Consider the following 17,605-nt stretch of genomic DNA (forward strand, 5'->3'; position numbering starts at 1 on the left):
CATCCACTTTCTTTGCAAAGCTACACTTAGGTATCCATTTCAGGTGTGTTAACAGACACAATGGATCAGAACGTTTTGCTTCAAAATCTGCCTATTAAAACATCATTCATTAAACATTACCTTTAAAAATATGCCTTCTGTTGACAACAGAGGAATGCTCACTGCATAAAAACAAGGTTTCATGTGATGAAAATACTGGCTTGCTCTGGAAACTGCTGACTTTGCCAGGGCTTTGGGTCCTTCTCTAGACTGCACATGATCGTTGTGCTTCAGCTGAAGAACATTAACACATGGGCGCTGTGACATTCACTGTTTCCACAACAGGACTAAGACTCGCCGGTACGCATGTTCTTGATCTCAGACAAAAAAAAAGACAAAATTATCACGTTAATTTCTACAACGAGAATGCTGATCGAATACCACTGAAATGACATTCTACAGCACTGAACAGGACGCAAGGAAATAAAGTAAAAAAGGAAATAAGAGGAGACGATAGCAAACATTACAACGCAGACCAACCATGTCCCAAGATGCATTTGCTGTAGGTAAACTGGTTTAATGGTCACAGGCTCTGTGTATGTTAAAATACTCCACCTAGAATAAAACGTGAGCTCTACTTCATGTAGACCGCAGGCTCAGCACAAACATACTCGCGTTACAGTCAGACGCTATCAACCCGCCGCTTCAGTGACAAAGACGATATGAACTGGACTTTTGAGAAACAAAACAAACGTTGACCAGATTTCTCTGTAACTTATTGTGGTAATGTGAAACAATTCCCGAATCACGTTGTGAGGAATCATTAGTCTTTGAGAGTTTTGCCCTTGGGTGGTCGCTCCCCTCCGCTGCAGTTTCAGGCTGGCGGTTGATGCTTAAGTCTGTCAGGAGACACCAGTCCGTCTGTCCTGGAGAAGGGGAGGGGGGTGAAAGGGATGGCTGGGGCTGTTTGGTGGGTTTGCTGCCATTGCTGGCTGGCTGGACAGGGCACTTGCTCACTCCACTGCAAAGCCACACGTCTCCTCCACGGCGGTCAGGAGCTTCTCGTAGAGCTTCTCGTATGACTCGTAAGGCGGGATGTCGATCCGGTTGAAGCTGAAGGAATAAGAGAGAAGTCAGTATTTCAGACTTCATTCCAACACACATTTGTATCTTTAATTTCAGTACAGCACCAAATAGTGTCATATGACAATCCATCTTTGGACCGTAGAAATAAATAGACAGTGTTTTTTTTTTTACATCCATTATCTGTGTGAAGTTCATAATGCTATGAAAGATGTTATAAATCTTACCATGTGTGGGCTTTGGGCAGGTTGTCTGTGTTGGCATCAATTAAATGAATAGTGAAGAGTCTTGGTCCTGCAGAACCTGTAGAACCTTACAAAGATACATTCTAGTTATCACTGTTCTCCAAATCATCACACTCAACAGAAGTGAGCATGAGCTCCCTATTTTAAAAAGGCAAAGAAATTCACAACTCATTTAGCTTTCATGTAGTTAATAGTAAATCAGAATATTCACCAGGATGTAATGTAGAGTTGAAATTTTCGTTTGTACAGGAAATGTTTGAAACATGTTAGGCTACAGATTTATCAGTTAAAATGGCTGAAGAAAAATCGTTCAAATGATGAACAGATCATATTATGATGGGCATGTCAATGTTTTTTTTTATAGTCAGAATTACATGCACTGATGAATTGTGCACAGTAAGGTCAGGGACTATAAATAAATTCTGGTTTCATGTTGCCTTAAGTCAGGGAATTTTTTAATTAGGATTAAACCCAATACTAACTAAAAAGTGGCAGACTAGGAAGCTTATGATTACAAGCACATCAGGTGCATTGAAAGTGCACATGGCTTATCCATTATCCACCTTGCAGTGCTTTGAATCCTTGTAGAGGGACGCGTGTGGAGCCTGTGACGAACTGTAGCAGTCTGCCTCTCCTCTCCTCGTCAAACGATTCAACCGCCTGCCAGAACCACTTCACTATGTTACTGTCAGCCACACAGTGCTTCAGCCGTGTGTTGGCCTTCCAGTCGCTCAGATCGATCTTGCCCAAACCACCAATGATCAGCTACAATGCAGAGAGAAACAAAAAATATTTTTGACCTATACACTACATTTACTGATAGTAAGGAGAATAGAAAATGATGTTGAGGGGGCAGGGAATGACATTTGATGGAGATACACTGCTCTTCTTGTTTAGGGTCAGCAAGACATTTATGTCACGAAATATTTCTGTTTCAAATGAATGCTGTTCTTTCCATTCATCAGAAAAATCCTTAAATTATGAGGATTTCTACAAAAATAATAAGCAGCATGTTTTCAGCTGATAAAAAGAAATGTTTCTTGAGCAGCAAATCGGCATAGCAGAATGATTTCTGAAGGATCATGTGACACTGAAGACTGAAATTCAGCTTTGCATCACAGGAATTAATTACATTTTAAAATATACTAAAATAGAAAACTTATTTAAAATGGTTATAATATTTCACAATGCTACTGTTTTACTGTATTTCTGATCAAACAAATGCAGCCTTGAGCCTACAGACCTCAAATGATAACATTCAAGATTTAAAAAAGCTTGTATGACATTATATCAATACTTTAAACATTTCTTATTGGCAATTAAGTCTCACAAATTATATGTAATTAGATTTAATCATTCCTAATATCTTCTATGCAAGAAATAAGAGTATGTTTAAGTGTCTGAATTAAATAAAATAAAATAAAAATGGGTTAAGATGTCATATTTAGAGTTATGATTCTCCTATTCATTATATAATACAAAGGGTCCGTCTCCTCCCCTTTTAATGTCTGACACTAGTCCGAGTAGTCTCTTCATCAGCCTATCCATTCAGCACGTGTCTGAATTACCTCAAGTTCCTTGTTGTCAAAAGGCTTGAGCAGATGCTGTGGTACGAGTTCGTTGAAGCCCTTCTGCAGAGCGAGGAACTGCGCCTCAATGCCTCGCATGAATCTCCAGTTGACATACAGCCTAACACAGACACAATCAATCATTAGAGACTTACAGTGGAACATGGAGAACACCAAGAAGCATCTGAAACCCTCAGTCCATCATTGACAACCTCTGATTCATTTCTGTTTGGCAATGACTCACACACAATAACGACTCCCATAAAAAGATATTTCTTTAACATTCTTGAGCGGTAACATATATCCAGGGTTCACTCAATCAAATTAACAGTGGAAAAAGCAGTGAGGATCCTAAAACCTCTGCCCAGCCCAACTAGCCATGTGACTGCTGCCCCCTGCTGGCTGACTGTCTCAGAGAGCGTCTGGTCAGTCCACATGCGTGCACCTCTTCATACCTCACATATTCTTTCTTATTCTCCTCTGTGACTGGGATGTTCTTGCCGTTTGGTTTCAGCTCATGTTGGAGGAATTTGCCAAAAGCATTATGTTCTACGCAAAAGGTGTGGTCCAAAACAGATGTGATGTCATTCTCTCTGAAAAACAGAAGACAAATATAGCCAAGTTAATTATAATGTTGCTTACATTCAACAGGCTACCCATTTACAACACATAAATATTGTTTTTGTTGTAATTCCCAACATTTGCAATAGTGATTCTGATTTTATTCTCATTTATTTATTTATTTTTTACATTTAAATTAGCATACAATAAAAAGCAGCACAACAAATACTGCCACAACCAAATACTAACACTGTACTCAAGCATGAAGCCTATACTTTCTCTACTTGTGTCATTACATAATTTGGATGGTTTCATTATTCTATTATTATTTTATTCTAAAATCTGAAAAATCCTAACAACAACATGCTGGTGTGTCTTTTAACTGGTGTTGCAGATATTTTAATTACTGTAGCATTTTAATGCTAAAAAAAAAAAAATTGGAGAGTGGTTGCTATATTTTTTTAAATCCTATTTCTACTAAGCCTCTTTTACACTGTACGTTGGACCTGGAACACTGCCGGGTCGCCTTCTGCGTGAACACAAACACGTCCCGGGATCGAGCGCTGTGTGAACAAAAGCCAGAGCCAATGCCATAAAGGGTGTGTCGTAGTGATGACGCATGTTATCATGCGACTCTTTTAGCGGGTGTTTTGAAGGCAGATCAACGTTCGCAACAACAACAAAAAAATGTGCAAACTGTAATGAAGCAGAGATAAGTTACCGTATTTTCCGGACTATAAATCGCATTTTTTTTCATAGTTTGGCTGGTCCTGCGACTTATAGTCAGGTGCGACTTGTTTATCAAAATTTTTTGTTTAGCGCCAAGAGAAATGAATCAAGAGAAAACATTACCATCTACAGCCGCGAGAGGGCGCTCTATACTGCTCATTGCTCCTGTAGTCTACACTGAGCAGCATAGAGCGCCCTCTTGCGGCTGTAGACGGTAATGTTTTCTCTTGGTTCTTTGTTCTAAATAAATGCGACTTATAGTCCAGTGCGACTTATATATGTTTTTTTCCTTGTCATGACATATTTTTGCACCGATGCGACTTATACTTAGGTGCGACATAGTCCGAAAAATACGGTAGTTCCTCACTCCGCGCTGAAACTGTGATCGTTCGCCAGCTTAAGTGAAAGTTAACGTGCCTAGCGTTTTCGACTCATACATTAACACGTCACGCCCTGATGTCACGTGTCTTTACAGGACCTTTACGGGTTGTGTGTGAACGCTCGCACATATTCCAGGTAATCACTGGCAGTGTGAAAAATCTAGTGACCCGGGAACAATTATCGGGACACATTACCCATGTATTTTCCGGAATCACAGAGTGAAAGGGGCTTTAGTTGACAGATTTGTCACATTCTAGCTTGTGTCATTTCAAAATCTGTATCTGAAAAGCGGGACAAGCACAATAGTGGTATACAAAAGTCTTTGGGAAAAATAAGTGCTCTCTCTTGGTCTAAAAAGCAATATAAACTATTTCACTATATTAGGGGTGCACGATATATATTGGCTGATGATTAATGCGCATCGCGTCAGTAAAGCTGGTTATCGAATCAGTGGTAAATTGATTATCACTTTGATTATCAGCTTGGATTTGCGCAGCTAGTCAGTTAACAACGGCTCCGTGAAGTAACAGCTGCTCTATGTGAAATTACACAACTGATGGAATTTACCACTGATTCGATAACCGGCTTTACTGACGCGATGCGCATTAATCATCAGCCAATATATATCGTGCAACCCTACATTATATTGAAATTTATCTGAGCATTTCTTATAAAATTCACTCACAGTATCCAGACGAGGCTCTTGTGCAGCTCTGGGTCCACAGTCTCAAGGTCACAAAGCTGGATGGGCTTTCCCAGGAGCTGCTTGTAGAAGGGCAAAGTGAAGCCTCCATTGATGTAGTGCCCGTGGAAAACAGCCAGACCCATAATCCGCCCAACAAAGTGGAAGTAAGACAAGTGGTCCTGAGAAAACAGCAGAGGGCGTGAGAGGAAATTTAATGAGACCCTGCAGCAGAAGAGTAATGCTTGGTGAACCTTTTAAAGCAAACACATGACAACCACATATAGTGTGATCCAAGAAACACAGCCTTTGCTGAATTTCCTCATAACATACAGATTCACTGGATCTTGTTTAGGTGAGAAAATTCAACCTAGGTCTCGCTGCATGACTTACAGGGTTGATGGACGAGTCTGGGTTGATCTGTAGTGTGTAGATGTTATCAGTGGAGTACTGAAACAGACCGTAGTATGGATTCAGCATCTCATGGCAGAGGAGATATAACCATTCCCTGGAACAAGACAGGAATTCAGATAGAAGTCAGATTTTTTTTTTAAGATGCTCAAAACTGAGTCTTGCTGGCTGCAGTTCAGTCTAAACTTCTGCAATATCGTGAACATGATACCCTGCATGCTGATAAGCCTGGCTGAGATTCAGCTAAACTGTTGAAATTATAAACTCAAGTCTGGCGTTCGAAAAGAGATGGGGGAATAATGAGGCACAGGGGAAATTAATTAATGAGAACCTTTTGCATGGAACAGATTCATATGCTACCTAGCAACTCCACCGTAATCTAGCCCCTCCTCTCCTCTGAACTTCACCATCAGCCGCTTCTTCAGGTCTTTGGGTCTCATCTTCATGATCTGTCTATAAGACTCCTGTTGTACAGACAGAGCAGAAATGTGATACATTTCTGAATGAAACATTAATTTACATAAATTACATATTAAACTTGATTTATAAATGAAACGAATTGTAAACTAGCTTAAAATAATATTTACATTTGGGCTATTATATCAAAGAAGTTTCAAAAGATTGCTTCAAATAGCAAGTTATTGCACTACCATTCCAAAGTTTGGGGTCAACATGAGGTTATTAAAGAAAATAATACTTTTATTCATAAAGGGTTTGTAAAAATCAAATTGAAATCTAAAGTGACAGTATAGAAGTTTACAATGTTCTGAAAAGTATCCTTTTCAAATTCATGTTGTTCTGATGTATCTAGTCATTAAAGAATGATAAAAATGTACCACATTACTAAGAAATGTATAAATAAATCAGCTTTTCAGAATAATAAAAATAAGAATCATGTGTCATTGAAGTCATCAGGAATAAACTGCATTTTAAAATATAAAACAGTTTTATTTCTAGTAATATTACACAATATTATAAGTTTTACTGTGTTTGTGATCAAATATATATAGCCTTGGTGAGCAAAAGACTTAAACGGTCAGTTCCTAAATTACTCAGCCTCAAGTCATGCTAGGTGTATATGACTTTCTTCTTTCAGACAAATCCAGTCAGAGTTGTTTTAAAAACGGTCTTTGATCTTTCAAGCTGTTTAATGCCACTCAGCAGGTGTTGCAGTGCTTCAGTCCAAAAAAAAAAAAAAAAAAGGAAATTTCCCATCCATAAAAGAGAAAAGAAAAACAAACAACAACAAAATAATTTGTCTCACACAGTTCCGGGAGGTGAATAAAGTCCTCCTGTATCGATGTGTTTAGTTATAAAAATAAACATATTTAAAGAATAATGTCTGAGGATTTCTAAATAAGCCAAGAGGCATGGATCACGGAAGCGGGGGGCCCACCCGGACCTCGGCAACTTTTGAGGTCTGGTACAAATTATTACATCCAAAAATACATAGGCTATAGGCTCATATGGATTAATCATTAAAAGATCGCGATCACATTTTCAAACACACACAATCTTATTGCTATGACGCTGATTCCACTAGGTATATTAAACATTTGAAATCACATCGGAATATTTAAACATGCTTTAGCGCAGCCGCTGATCCAGAGAGAGCAGCGCTCATCATGTAAACTTACATTTGAAACCGCTTCACAAACAGTCTACACATAGGTTACATTCTGTGTTGCAAACATTAAATACTTATAACGGAAGTACTTTGGACAAAAGTTTATAGTCCAGCTATAACATTAGCTGATGTTGCAGCAGCCGCATTAAAAATGAGAAACTGACCTTTGGAACGCATTCCGCTTCAAATAAAGATTGAAGGCCTATATGTTACATTATGGCAGTAGGTAGTGACCAGTGACTGTTAAAATGCATTTAATGTCTCATTCATTCAATCAAGAGATTAATTCAAAAACGATCTAATCAAGTACATACATTTATATCCAATATATATAATATATTTATAGGCTCATTTACAACATTTTAGACTCATTTATAACAATAAATAAAACATTTTGTAAGAAACATAAGTGAATTAGCCTATATATTATATCGTTTTTGTCTAATCTCTATTCTAAAAATCAATTAGTCAGAGTCATAGCTTTATAAATAATATCTGGCATCTAACTAATAGCCTACTATTACTGTTACTAATAGTCTATTAAAATGTAGACTAGGATGTAACATGTACAATTTTACAGACTTTATGTAGTACAACAAGGATTTGGTAAATTTATAATGTCGCTTCTCATCCAGTGTGAGAAGTCCCCCGGAGCGGTGTAATACAATTTTGTTTTTATGGATGGGCGCTTTTATTTAACTTCTTGGACGGATGCATGCAACACCAGCTGAGTGGCATTAAACAGCTTGAAAAGATCAAAGACAAGTTTTAATATAACTCTGACTGGATTCGTCTGAAAGAAGAAAGTCATGTACACCTAGGATGACTTAAGGCGTAGTAAGTTATGGGCTAATTTTCATTTTTGGGTGAACTAACACTTTAAATCTTACTGACCACAAACATATTAACTCTGCACTGGGATAAAATATTTTTTTCTTTGGAATAATGTGCATTGATGAGACATGCACAGTAAAACCAGTGATGTGTATTAAACTAAATAAAGTAGAAAATACTAAATAATAGACATACTCTCCTAAAATTATCAGTGCCATATTGATCTGGCCAAAAACTGCAGCATTACTTAAGATACTGATTTTGGCATCCTACTGTTGGAAACCAAAAAGCAAGCATCAGTGTGCAAACCTAACCGTGATGCATCTTTAGTCACTTTAAATGACAAAAACAGTTCCATATGCCAGTACCTCAAAGATCTCCTCACGGGACACTTCTATGCGGCAGTGGCCAGCTTGAGGCTGCTGCAGGGAGAGCTCATGGCGGAGAACTTTAAGTTTCTGGACCAGATCTCTCTCGTAGCGCACTGGTAGCTCCCCGTCACCCTCCTCCATACCAACCTCCATCTGTACAGGCAGAGGCTGGCTCGACTCCTTCCCCTGAGACTGCTGGCTGCTCATCAGATGCAGAACACATAAATGTCACACGTGTACCAAAACATCCACACATTGATAGAAGTTTATCCAGAAACTCGACCATCAAATTTTCATGCATCATTTGGGTTACACTCCCACTAGGGACGATTAGGAATTAAATAAATGTTGAGAATTAATTTAATAAAACAATTATCATTACTAGCATCTTTAATTACACAAGGATGATTTATTCGTTGTGGTGAATAATTAATAGGATAATTTAAGAGCTGGAATGAGTAATCAGATGTTAAAAGCAAAGCCGATGTGAAAGATGTTTTACCTCATGATGTGGTGTAACCTGGGGTCAGTGAATTGCGTGGTTCTATTATTATGGTCGACAAAATAAATTCGTCCTGACACAGTGCTCCTGATCTCCCAGCCTGGTGGCAGAGGGCCCAGCTCCTCACAACTCACGCTGTTCAAATCCCTGAAGGAGCAAGCGCACCCATCACACTTGGTGCTCAACACATATAATGGTGTCTTTTTTACCTCATCTCAGGGTGGGAAATTAACTTTTTTCCATCCACCAGCCACAATGGCAAGCGAATGCCCTATTTTACCAGACACTTAAGATTTTACCAACCATTTATATTTTTGTTAAATTCAAAAGAGTGGGAAAGATTTTTGTAATGTTTGAAAAGAAAACTCTTATGCTTAGTACTATTATGAAATATTACTACAATTTAAAATGAAGGTTTCTATATCAATATATTTTCAAATGTAATTTAATCCAGTGATGGCAGAGCTGAATTTTCAGTAACCATTACTTCAGTTTCCAGTGTCACATGATCCTTCAGAAATCAAGAAGAAACTGTTTTTACTATTATTAGGTCGAAAAGAGTTGTGCCGACTAATATTCTTGTGGAAACCATGATACTTTTTTCAGGATTTTTTTGAATGCTCTTAAGAACAGCATTTTCTCAGCATTTTAAACTGATTTTTTTTTTCTTTCGTAAATTACTATAACTTTTGATCAATTTAATGCATCCTTACTGAATAAAGGAATATTTTTTTTGTTTTGTTTTTAAAGTAAACTTTCTCCATGCATGTAGAGTTTATAACCCGGGCCATAACGTAGAAAGACACCAAGTGGACTGACTTGCCTTAAAGAGATGTTGGTACACCTGAAGATGAAAACAAACAGTCGACAGCATATAAGAACTTCTTCAAAATAAACTCACATGTGTGTGTTGAATTTACATGCATGTTATTTGACCAAGTTAAGAGGTCACACGCAACAGGGTCTGTTAAGGCAAAATAACCTGCCACTGTACAAAAAGCATCTGCATTTAGCTGGTGGCATGTGTTAATTTCCCACCCCGTTTTCCTCACTAACAGGCTTCTTCTCGTGTGCCTTTCCTCATGCTTCTGAGATCATTATTATGATGTTGAGCAAATTATTAAGCTTAACAATTTCAACAGTTGCAGCTATTAACTGAGATTGCTGATGATCAAGTTAGCTGATTGTGGACATTAAAGTGCTACGATTAGAGTGATTTCACAACACCAGCGAGGAGCAATCAAACAAGGGCAATCATTATTTCAGCCAAGGCGGGTGGTGATTAAACCTACCGGGGTATTCTGGGATCATGCCAGGTGCTCACGCCAGTCTGTGTGTGCAGAAAATAGACTTGGCCCTGCACGGTGGTCCTTTGCTCTGCATTAGAAAAGAGAAAAGACACGTTAAGAGTGAATGAGCCACAGCTAACTCAGATGACAGTTTACAAGTAACCTAAACAATTGCAACAGGACGCTGAGCTTCCAGTTCTCAGATGGCACACAGCTAGTGTGGCATGTCTAGTCTGAGATTTAATTACACTGGACCTGTCCACTGGTCACGGCAGAGGACTTTACCACAGCCAATCCACCTGTGTAATGTGGTCCGCAGTGGCCACACGGCTCAGCTAAAGCATCAGTGCCGGAGTGAATAGACTCCTTTCAGAGCTCAGTCTCCCCAGTTCACTGCACTTCAGTAGCCTCTACCCTGATCACTAAGCTGTATTAGTCCCAGTGGACTCTAGCAGTACTGTAGGTAGGAGATCAGGTATACGCACTAGGGATGTGCAAAAACAACTCTATATTTTTATAGTCAAATATTTATATATCCTATTGCACAAAACTGACAGCCCTCAAAAATGAACATTGACCTGCAGACTATACATAATGACTGGAAAATTGCTCACACCAGGCAGTTTGAAGTGTACTGAAAAAAGTGTTTTTGTTACAAAAGCCGTACTCTGATTGCAGTACCAGAAGGGTTTTCAAGCACTGAGGATAAAAGAAAAAGAAAAGCTAAAACAATCAGAGTAAATAAAAAAAAAATACAAATAAAATGAAAAAAAAAAAAACCCTCCAGGTAAATTTCATCTTCACCCATTCATAACTCGCTAACACTTACCGTAGCCCTCAGGGAGGTCGGGGGACTGGTGTCCGTGTGGTCTATTTTGGGGTGTGTGTGCGTGTCCTCGGGAATCTTGGTTTCTGATGCGTTGTGCTTGGAGCCGTTGCTCCTGATTTGGTGACTCAAGTGCATGGCAGTTGCCCCCGCCAGCGGCTCCTGTTGGATCTGTGTATGGCATGGGCTCCTCCATGAAGCAGCTGAGAGGCCGTCCGGGCCCCGAGTCTTCAAAGACTGGCCTGAAACATACACGTATACAGAGCAGGTGTTAAAATACATACAGCCACACAAACATTACACTGGGTCAAATCTACAGTCTTGGTACTGATGTTCAAGTCAGTGATGAACTGTGAAACTAACTGGTCTTTAGGAAGCTCAAATAAAGTGCTTTATCTGGGCAGGCAGCCAGTCAGTGCTTAAAAAATAAAATAAAATAAAAAAAAGGGAGTGGGGGGGGGGTTGGCATCCTCAAGACAAAAGTTGTCTCACCCTTCATTCTCCACCAGTCCTCTACAGTCGACCACAGGCCCTCCACTGCCGATTCTGTCTCTGGTCTGCAGACTCACTACAAAAACAAACAAAACGGTTAAAGAAAAGTCTTCATATTTAAGGCATTTTGTTACAAGACTCTTCATCTACTGAAATAATGATTCAGCAGTATTCATTTTCATTAGTTTGTTAGTTAACATTTGAATTTACACAAAGTATTTTGACACTTCAATGACACACACACACACACACACAGACACAAATTATAAAATAAAAATATGATCTTGACTGCAAATATCTACAAATAATGCTTTTCTCAGAACTAACTTTAATGAGGCAAATTTCATCTTAAATGTTTTGACTGAAAAACTGCAGTTGTGTTTTCTTTTTTAAAAATAAACACTATGAACTGATGCACAAGATATTTTGTTATCTAGTGCAAATACATATACTTAAAAGTGTCGCTGAAGTGGCTAAATACATTTTGGGGCCACGGTATATGAAAAATTCTGTACAAGTTCTACCTGCATTGCTTAGTACTTACCAACAATTTGTCCACGGACAGCATCACTGTCAGATGGGTTCAACTTGCATAAGTCTAAACGCTGGTCTGATGGTGAGACGGATAATTGACAAGATGTAATTAAACTTTAATGGACTGCAGATACACAGACATGTAATGACTGTGATGTGGCTCAATTAAGAGATTACAGCAGGCTATAAAAGTATCACACTCACAGCCTGTGTCTTTTAGTCTGCTGATGGCATTGGACAGGAGTCGCACACAGCCTAAGAAACCCGCACCCTGCTTCTTATGGATCTTCTTATGGTTCCATACGCTAATGGTGATGGAATCGGTCTTCCCAATATACCTGCAGAAAGACTCTCTTTAGCAATTTCCTCTTTTTAAAATCGCTAGCTAATATAGTTTCCTTTATTTTAAAGATTAACTAAATGGCTGAAACTGTACAACATCACAAATACCACTGAGAACATAAAAATTAAGCATTAGTAACTTTATAGGAATTTGCTTACAGGTCGTAATGCTGATTCCACTTGGGGTCCAATGTGCTTTTGACCGTGTCTGTAGAGTGACACTGACCTGAGCCATCCACCACCACTTTGGCGAAAGGATCAGGCAAACCTGCAGCAGAACGATAGTGTGGCAAGAAGACAAATAAACAGCAGAGGACAAACTCGGCTGTCACAGACCGTCCTCCTCTCACTGCCCGTTACAATCTGGACAGCTTAGCAGCTTCCACAATGACAAAATTAAGATAGACTGCAAATATTTGGATGGCTTTACAGATCCCCAGACCAAAAAGTATGACCATGGAGCTACTGACTTAAAATGGCAAGTTACAGAATCGCTTACGCATAAAGTCTCTGAAAGACATTTTACAAGCACCCTTCTTTTTTTCTTTGCAGGCAATTAAATATGAAATTTTTTAAAAGTGCTATATAAAAGAAAGTTATAAGCTGTTGTAAGTTATAAGTTGCTGTATAAAGAAAGTTATATAAACTAGGATGTGTGTTTTTTGGGGGGGAATAATTTTGTGTTCCACCTTAATGCTGTCAATCTAGTGATCCTGGTCATGTTTTTGTGCCATATAAATATCAATGTTCTGTGAAGGCTGGACTACACTACATCTGAACAGATTTTTAAAACACTAGACATCATACACTTGTTGACTTAGTAAATGGTTACAAAACTGACCAAAACATTCTTGCATAGACAAAAACAAAACAAAAACAATGCATTCTAAAATTGTTGCAAAATATTAAACTTGTTTGAAATCATCTGACAGGATGAAATCATAGTCCAAAGCTTAAAAAAGGTGCCCTTTATACATTATGTGCCCATTATTTATCGGTCATCTCCAAATGGCCAATATCTGTAGACCAGCTCTGACTTTTGCCAACTAGCATCGAATCCTCCTGACTGCAAATCAGGGCAAAAATCTTGGCAAAAGGTGTGTAGCATATTCCAAATTTAGAGTCGAATTTGAGAAATGCATGCTGCATCTGTTGTGGAACATTAAGACTAATAATTTAATGCATTATTATCAGAGACAACTGGTCTTGTTTTCCCTGTCTTCCTCATACATTCTCATGTGGTCTTTTGCTATAAGAAAAGCATAATTGACATGGCACAGAAACAGGATCTATGAATGACGCACGCGAGTCATTGAATAATGTTTGGGACACACAGTGATGAGGCCAGTGGGGCAAACAAGCCTGTCAGTCAGAACAGCTGCGATGGAGAGCCCAGAGTGCAGAACAGTGAAGTGTGCTCATGCTGTAGTGGGTGGAATCTGATGAGGAGCCACTGAATGAGGATGTGAATTCCCCCAGTGATACAAGCAGCCAGTGGGCGGCTCTGAACAACGCAGAGGAGAGACACACTAATGTTCCAGAATCACAAATGGTTCATACAGTAATCTCTGAGGGACATTTAAGGTTGAATAATAGTTCATCCAAAAGTAACATTTCAAACTCTTTATGTGAAAAACAAAAGGTGAACTTGAAAAATATTGCTACTCTTTTCAACAAAGATGTGAATTTACACAAACTGAATGAGGACTGTTGTTGTCAAACTCTAAAATAAAAGAAACCGAAAGTATCACTGAAATATGCTCTAAATTTCATGGTTTCTGTAATCATTTGATAGCTCTGTGTCATTATTCCACCCAAATTTACCTTGGCGCGTTTATAAAGTTTGAGAGAAGTAGTGACATCCAATTTGTGGAAAGAATTGTTCTTTTCAATTAAACAGTTGATCCAATTCGCAAAATTGGTATGAATGATCTTAAAGCAGTTAGCACACTGCTGTATCAGGAAATAATAACTTAAATTTTAGTCTTTTACTTTGATAAAGTTATCAGACTGACTTCTGAAGACTTTGAAAATTGTGCACAATTATCATGGAATACTGCTACGATACTTTTCTGGTGCTTTTTTTTGTCCATTTTTGAAGCTTGAATGCCCGATTTATTGTTATTATATGGAAAAGAGCAACCAGAAAATTATTCAAAAAGCCATGCAGGTTTGGAGTGACACAAGGGCAAAATAGCAACAAAAAAAATAAAAATACACAAAGAATTGTGAAAATGAGTTATAACTGTGAAATGAGGTATACTTACGGAAGAAGTCTTTCTTTGCCAGATTCTTGGCACATAATACTGAAAGAAAAAGAAAAAAATCATTATAGTCCAAATCATTCAATACATCAACAGATGCACCACTTACTTGGGAATTTATGTGCATGGGAAATAAATAATTGAAAGCCTGATGTAATTAAAAGCTTTGCTGCTGATGCAAGAGTGACTGAAAACAGCATTTATCTGCAGAGACAGCTTTAAAGAGAGAGCTGGGCCTCGTTCCACTAAATAACTGACATGACCATTCCCCTAGACCCTCAAGAGGGGCCGCTGGGGCCGTCCCAGCACAGCCTGAACAGAATAAATCAGACAGACTTCCTGTTAACGCTGTTAGTCAGCACCCCAAATCCACATCTTTTCCCTGGATACGTAAAACTAAAACCACCTGCCTGAAGAAGTTTTTTTTTCTTGGCTAGCCTTCACCTAATGTAAAAATATCAAAGGTCAATCTGTGTTAGGCTGCAATGTGATTTCACGCTTTTCAATGGGATTCGTTGCACTTAAGAGAAGCAGCATTTGGGAATAAGGTTGGTATCAGTTCATGTTTGACACGCTGTGGTGTGAGACAGAGCAGGTGTGGTCAGCAATATTCATCTTCTCAAAAATGTGCTGTTTACAAGGAGGACAGGGTAATAGCAAACCAATGACCTGCATCATTTTGGACAAGTAAAATGTACATAAAAGTGGAGAAGTGGTATTACCAAAGTGCAAACACCTATACTGTCTTGCAGTCACAGCACAACAGGAAACTGTTGGGCATCATATGCAGTGACGTGATTCTGAATTGTCTGGTTTGAGTGTGTGCGCGTTACTGGACAAACAGAGATGACCTGTGTTCTACCTCTAAAGAGTTTTTCATTTCTTCCATGAGGTCACATGGTTAATTCATGCGTGCTATCAGAACCAACACATGACATGGTAAACACAACTTTGTCTGTCAACCATCCAATTTATGAACATACTATTAAACTTTTAAATGGTTGCAATAGGTCCCTTTCACCACTTTACATGGTTACCCAAAAACATTTATCTGATAGCTGAGTAATGATGCAGAAAATTATTTTATGCCTGATCACTCATATGACCTTGTTTAATAGGGTCATGGTAATTATTACACTGGAAAACTGCTAAAGGGTCAGTTTGGCAAAAAATGAAAATTAATTATCCTTTCGTAATTCCAAATATGCAGAACATTTTTATGCAGAACACAAAAAAAAAAAATACTGAAACATTCCCATGGCAACACAATGAAGGTCAGTGGAGTTCATTGTTGTTTTGGACCCCAATAACTTTTGTTATATGGCTGAAGCAGCTAAAATATTCTTTAAAAAAAAATCTCATGACTTCTGGAGGAGGAACATTATACAGTTTTGAAATGACATGAGGAGATTAAAAGAGATCTTTTTGACTGGTTCCTGTTGATGACAACAGAAGCATCTTCCCTCGATCCCAGCGTGTACATCAAAGATTTCATGCTAGTGTTTCTGCAGTTAAATCAGAATCCAAGACAAAAAGCTGCAAAGACAGCAAAAAGCACTTGTAACATTTTCTTTTATGTATTCTCGTTGTCCCTGCAGAAGGCAATGTATTTATTAAAATCCACCTGACAATACAGCGAAGAAGAAATTGAAGAAGAAACTGGCTGAAATTGAGAAAAGGCAGCCAATTTCTACAGAACAGGAATCATGGAAGCTCAGCCACTAATTGGTTTATGCTGAGGTTTCATGCTCCCCTAATGCATGGTATAGTTTATGCCTTAATAATGAGCCGAGACGACAGGATCTTCAAAAGGTCAGAGAGCTGGAAATTCATTGCTGTGGACAGAAGAGCAAAGCGGCATACCTCTGTTTTCACCCACACACAGCTCCATGATTTGGGTAGGGCAGTGCCTCATTAGCTGTGAAATTCATCTCAGCATTCACAGGGAGAGAAAGGAGCGGGGGTGGGTGGCTCCATAGTCCATCATGTCTTTCAGCCTCCAGGCTGTCCATCACCTCCCAATAACTTGTTACTGTGGCAACCAATAACCCAAGTGGCGGTGCCGTGATGCATAACAGGCCCAGATCAAAGTTGGCAGGTATGACTGAGCCGAGGCAGATCCCTCAGGAGCGACAGAGGCGTAGCTACAGCAGTCACAGAGTAATCAAATATACATGCAGCAGATATTTCAAAGCTTAACCACCCTAGCTTCCCTTTAGGAGCTTTCCACATATGAAGCCATGGAAACAAATGAGGAATGGAGGCAGAAACTTTGCTGTCAGACACAACTTTCATCACAGGCAGCCAGGGCTGTAACATCCCCTCCATTTACGCATGAAAGGATTTTATTGCCTCAGACCAGCAGATGGATGTTTTGTTCTGTTAATTACTGAGTGCAAAAATGTCAAAATGTAACAAATGGATTTTTGCCAAAACCTAGACAAGAAAGTCTAAGTCAAAATCAACGGGTTTCCTATTTAGAAGACTGTTCAAAATTTCAGTAAGATTTTTTGAAAGAAGTCTCTCATCCTTACCAAGGCTGCATTTATTCGATCCGAAAATCAGGTCTGGTAAGTTTGCTGGCCAGTCAAGCACACCAACACCATGGTCATTTTACCAACTTTTGGCACTTTTGGCAGTGTGTGGGCAGGTGCCAAATCCTGCTGGAAAATGAAATCAGCATCTTCAAAAAGCTGGTCAGCAGAAGGAAGCAATAAAATGTATTGGTAAACGGGTGCAGTGACTTTGGTTTTCAAAAAACACAATGGACCAACACCAGCAGATGACATTGCACCCCAAATCATCACAGACTGTGGAAACCTAACACTGGACTTCAAGCAACTTGGGCTATGAGCTTATCCACCCTTCCTCCAGACTCTAAGACC

At 38.9% G+C, this 17,605-nt stretch overlaps 1 protein-coding gene across 5 annotated transcripts in view; it reads right to left on the reverse strand.

The window, feature by feature from the left end:
* Positions 1–227: 227 nt before the first annotated feature.
* LOC132149360 (E3 ubiquitin-protein ligase SMURF1) overlaps positions 228–17,605 on the reverse strand; it is a 38,895-nt gene continuing 21,517 nt past the window's right edge. Inside the window, exons 2-19 of one of the 5 annotated variants that reach the window (XM_059558529.1) lie at positions 14,724–14,762; positions 12,616–12,724; positions 12,319–12,452; positions 12,125–12,190; positions 11,581–11,656; positions 11,092–11,330; positions 10,266–10,350; positions 9,797–9,817; positions 8,974–9,120; positions 8,469–8,670; positions 6,000–6,103; positions 5,622–5,736; positions 5,232–5,410; positions 3,331–3,468; positions 2,876–2,996; positions 1,871–2,072; positions 1,290–1,365; positions 228–1,092 (exon numbers count right to left, since the gene is read on the reverse strand). In XM_059558529.1, the coding sequence (XP_059414512.1) occupies positions 993–1,092; positions 1,290–1,365; positions 1,871–2,072; positions 2,876–2,996; positions 3,331–3,468; positions 5,232–5,410; positions 5,622–5,736; positions 6,000–6,103; positions 8,469–8,670; positions 8,974–9,120; positions 9,797–9,817; positions 10,266–10,350; positions 11,092–11,330; positions 11,581–11,656; positions 12,125–12,190; positions 12,319–12,452; positions 12,616–12,724; positions 14,724–14,762 (2,153 nt within the window). In that variant the 3' untranslated portion in view covers positions 228–992. Of the gene's footprint in view, positions 1,093–1,289; positions 1,375–1,870; positions 2,073–2,875; positions 2,997–3,330; positions 3,469–5,231; positions 5,411–5,621; positions 5,737–5,999; positions 6,104–8,468; positions 8,671–8,973; positions 9,121–9,796; positions 9,818–10,265; positions 10,351–11,091; positions 11,331–11,580; positions 11,657–12,124; positions 12,191–12,318; positions 12,453–12,615; positions 12,725–14,723; positions 14,763–17,605 lie in introns of all 5 variants that reach the window. The other 4 variants (XM_059558528.1, XM_059558531.1, XM_059558530.1 and 1 more) reach the window with 4 other exon arrangements.

This window comes from Carassius carassius, chromosome 9, assembly GCF_963082965.1.
Source record: "Carassius carassius chromosome 9, fCarCar2.1, whole genome shotgun sequence".
Lineage (NCBI taxonomy): Eukaryota > Metazoa > Chordata > Actinopteri > Cypriniformes > Cyprinidae > Carassius > Carassius carassius.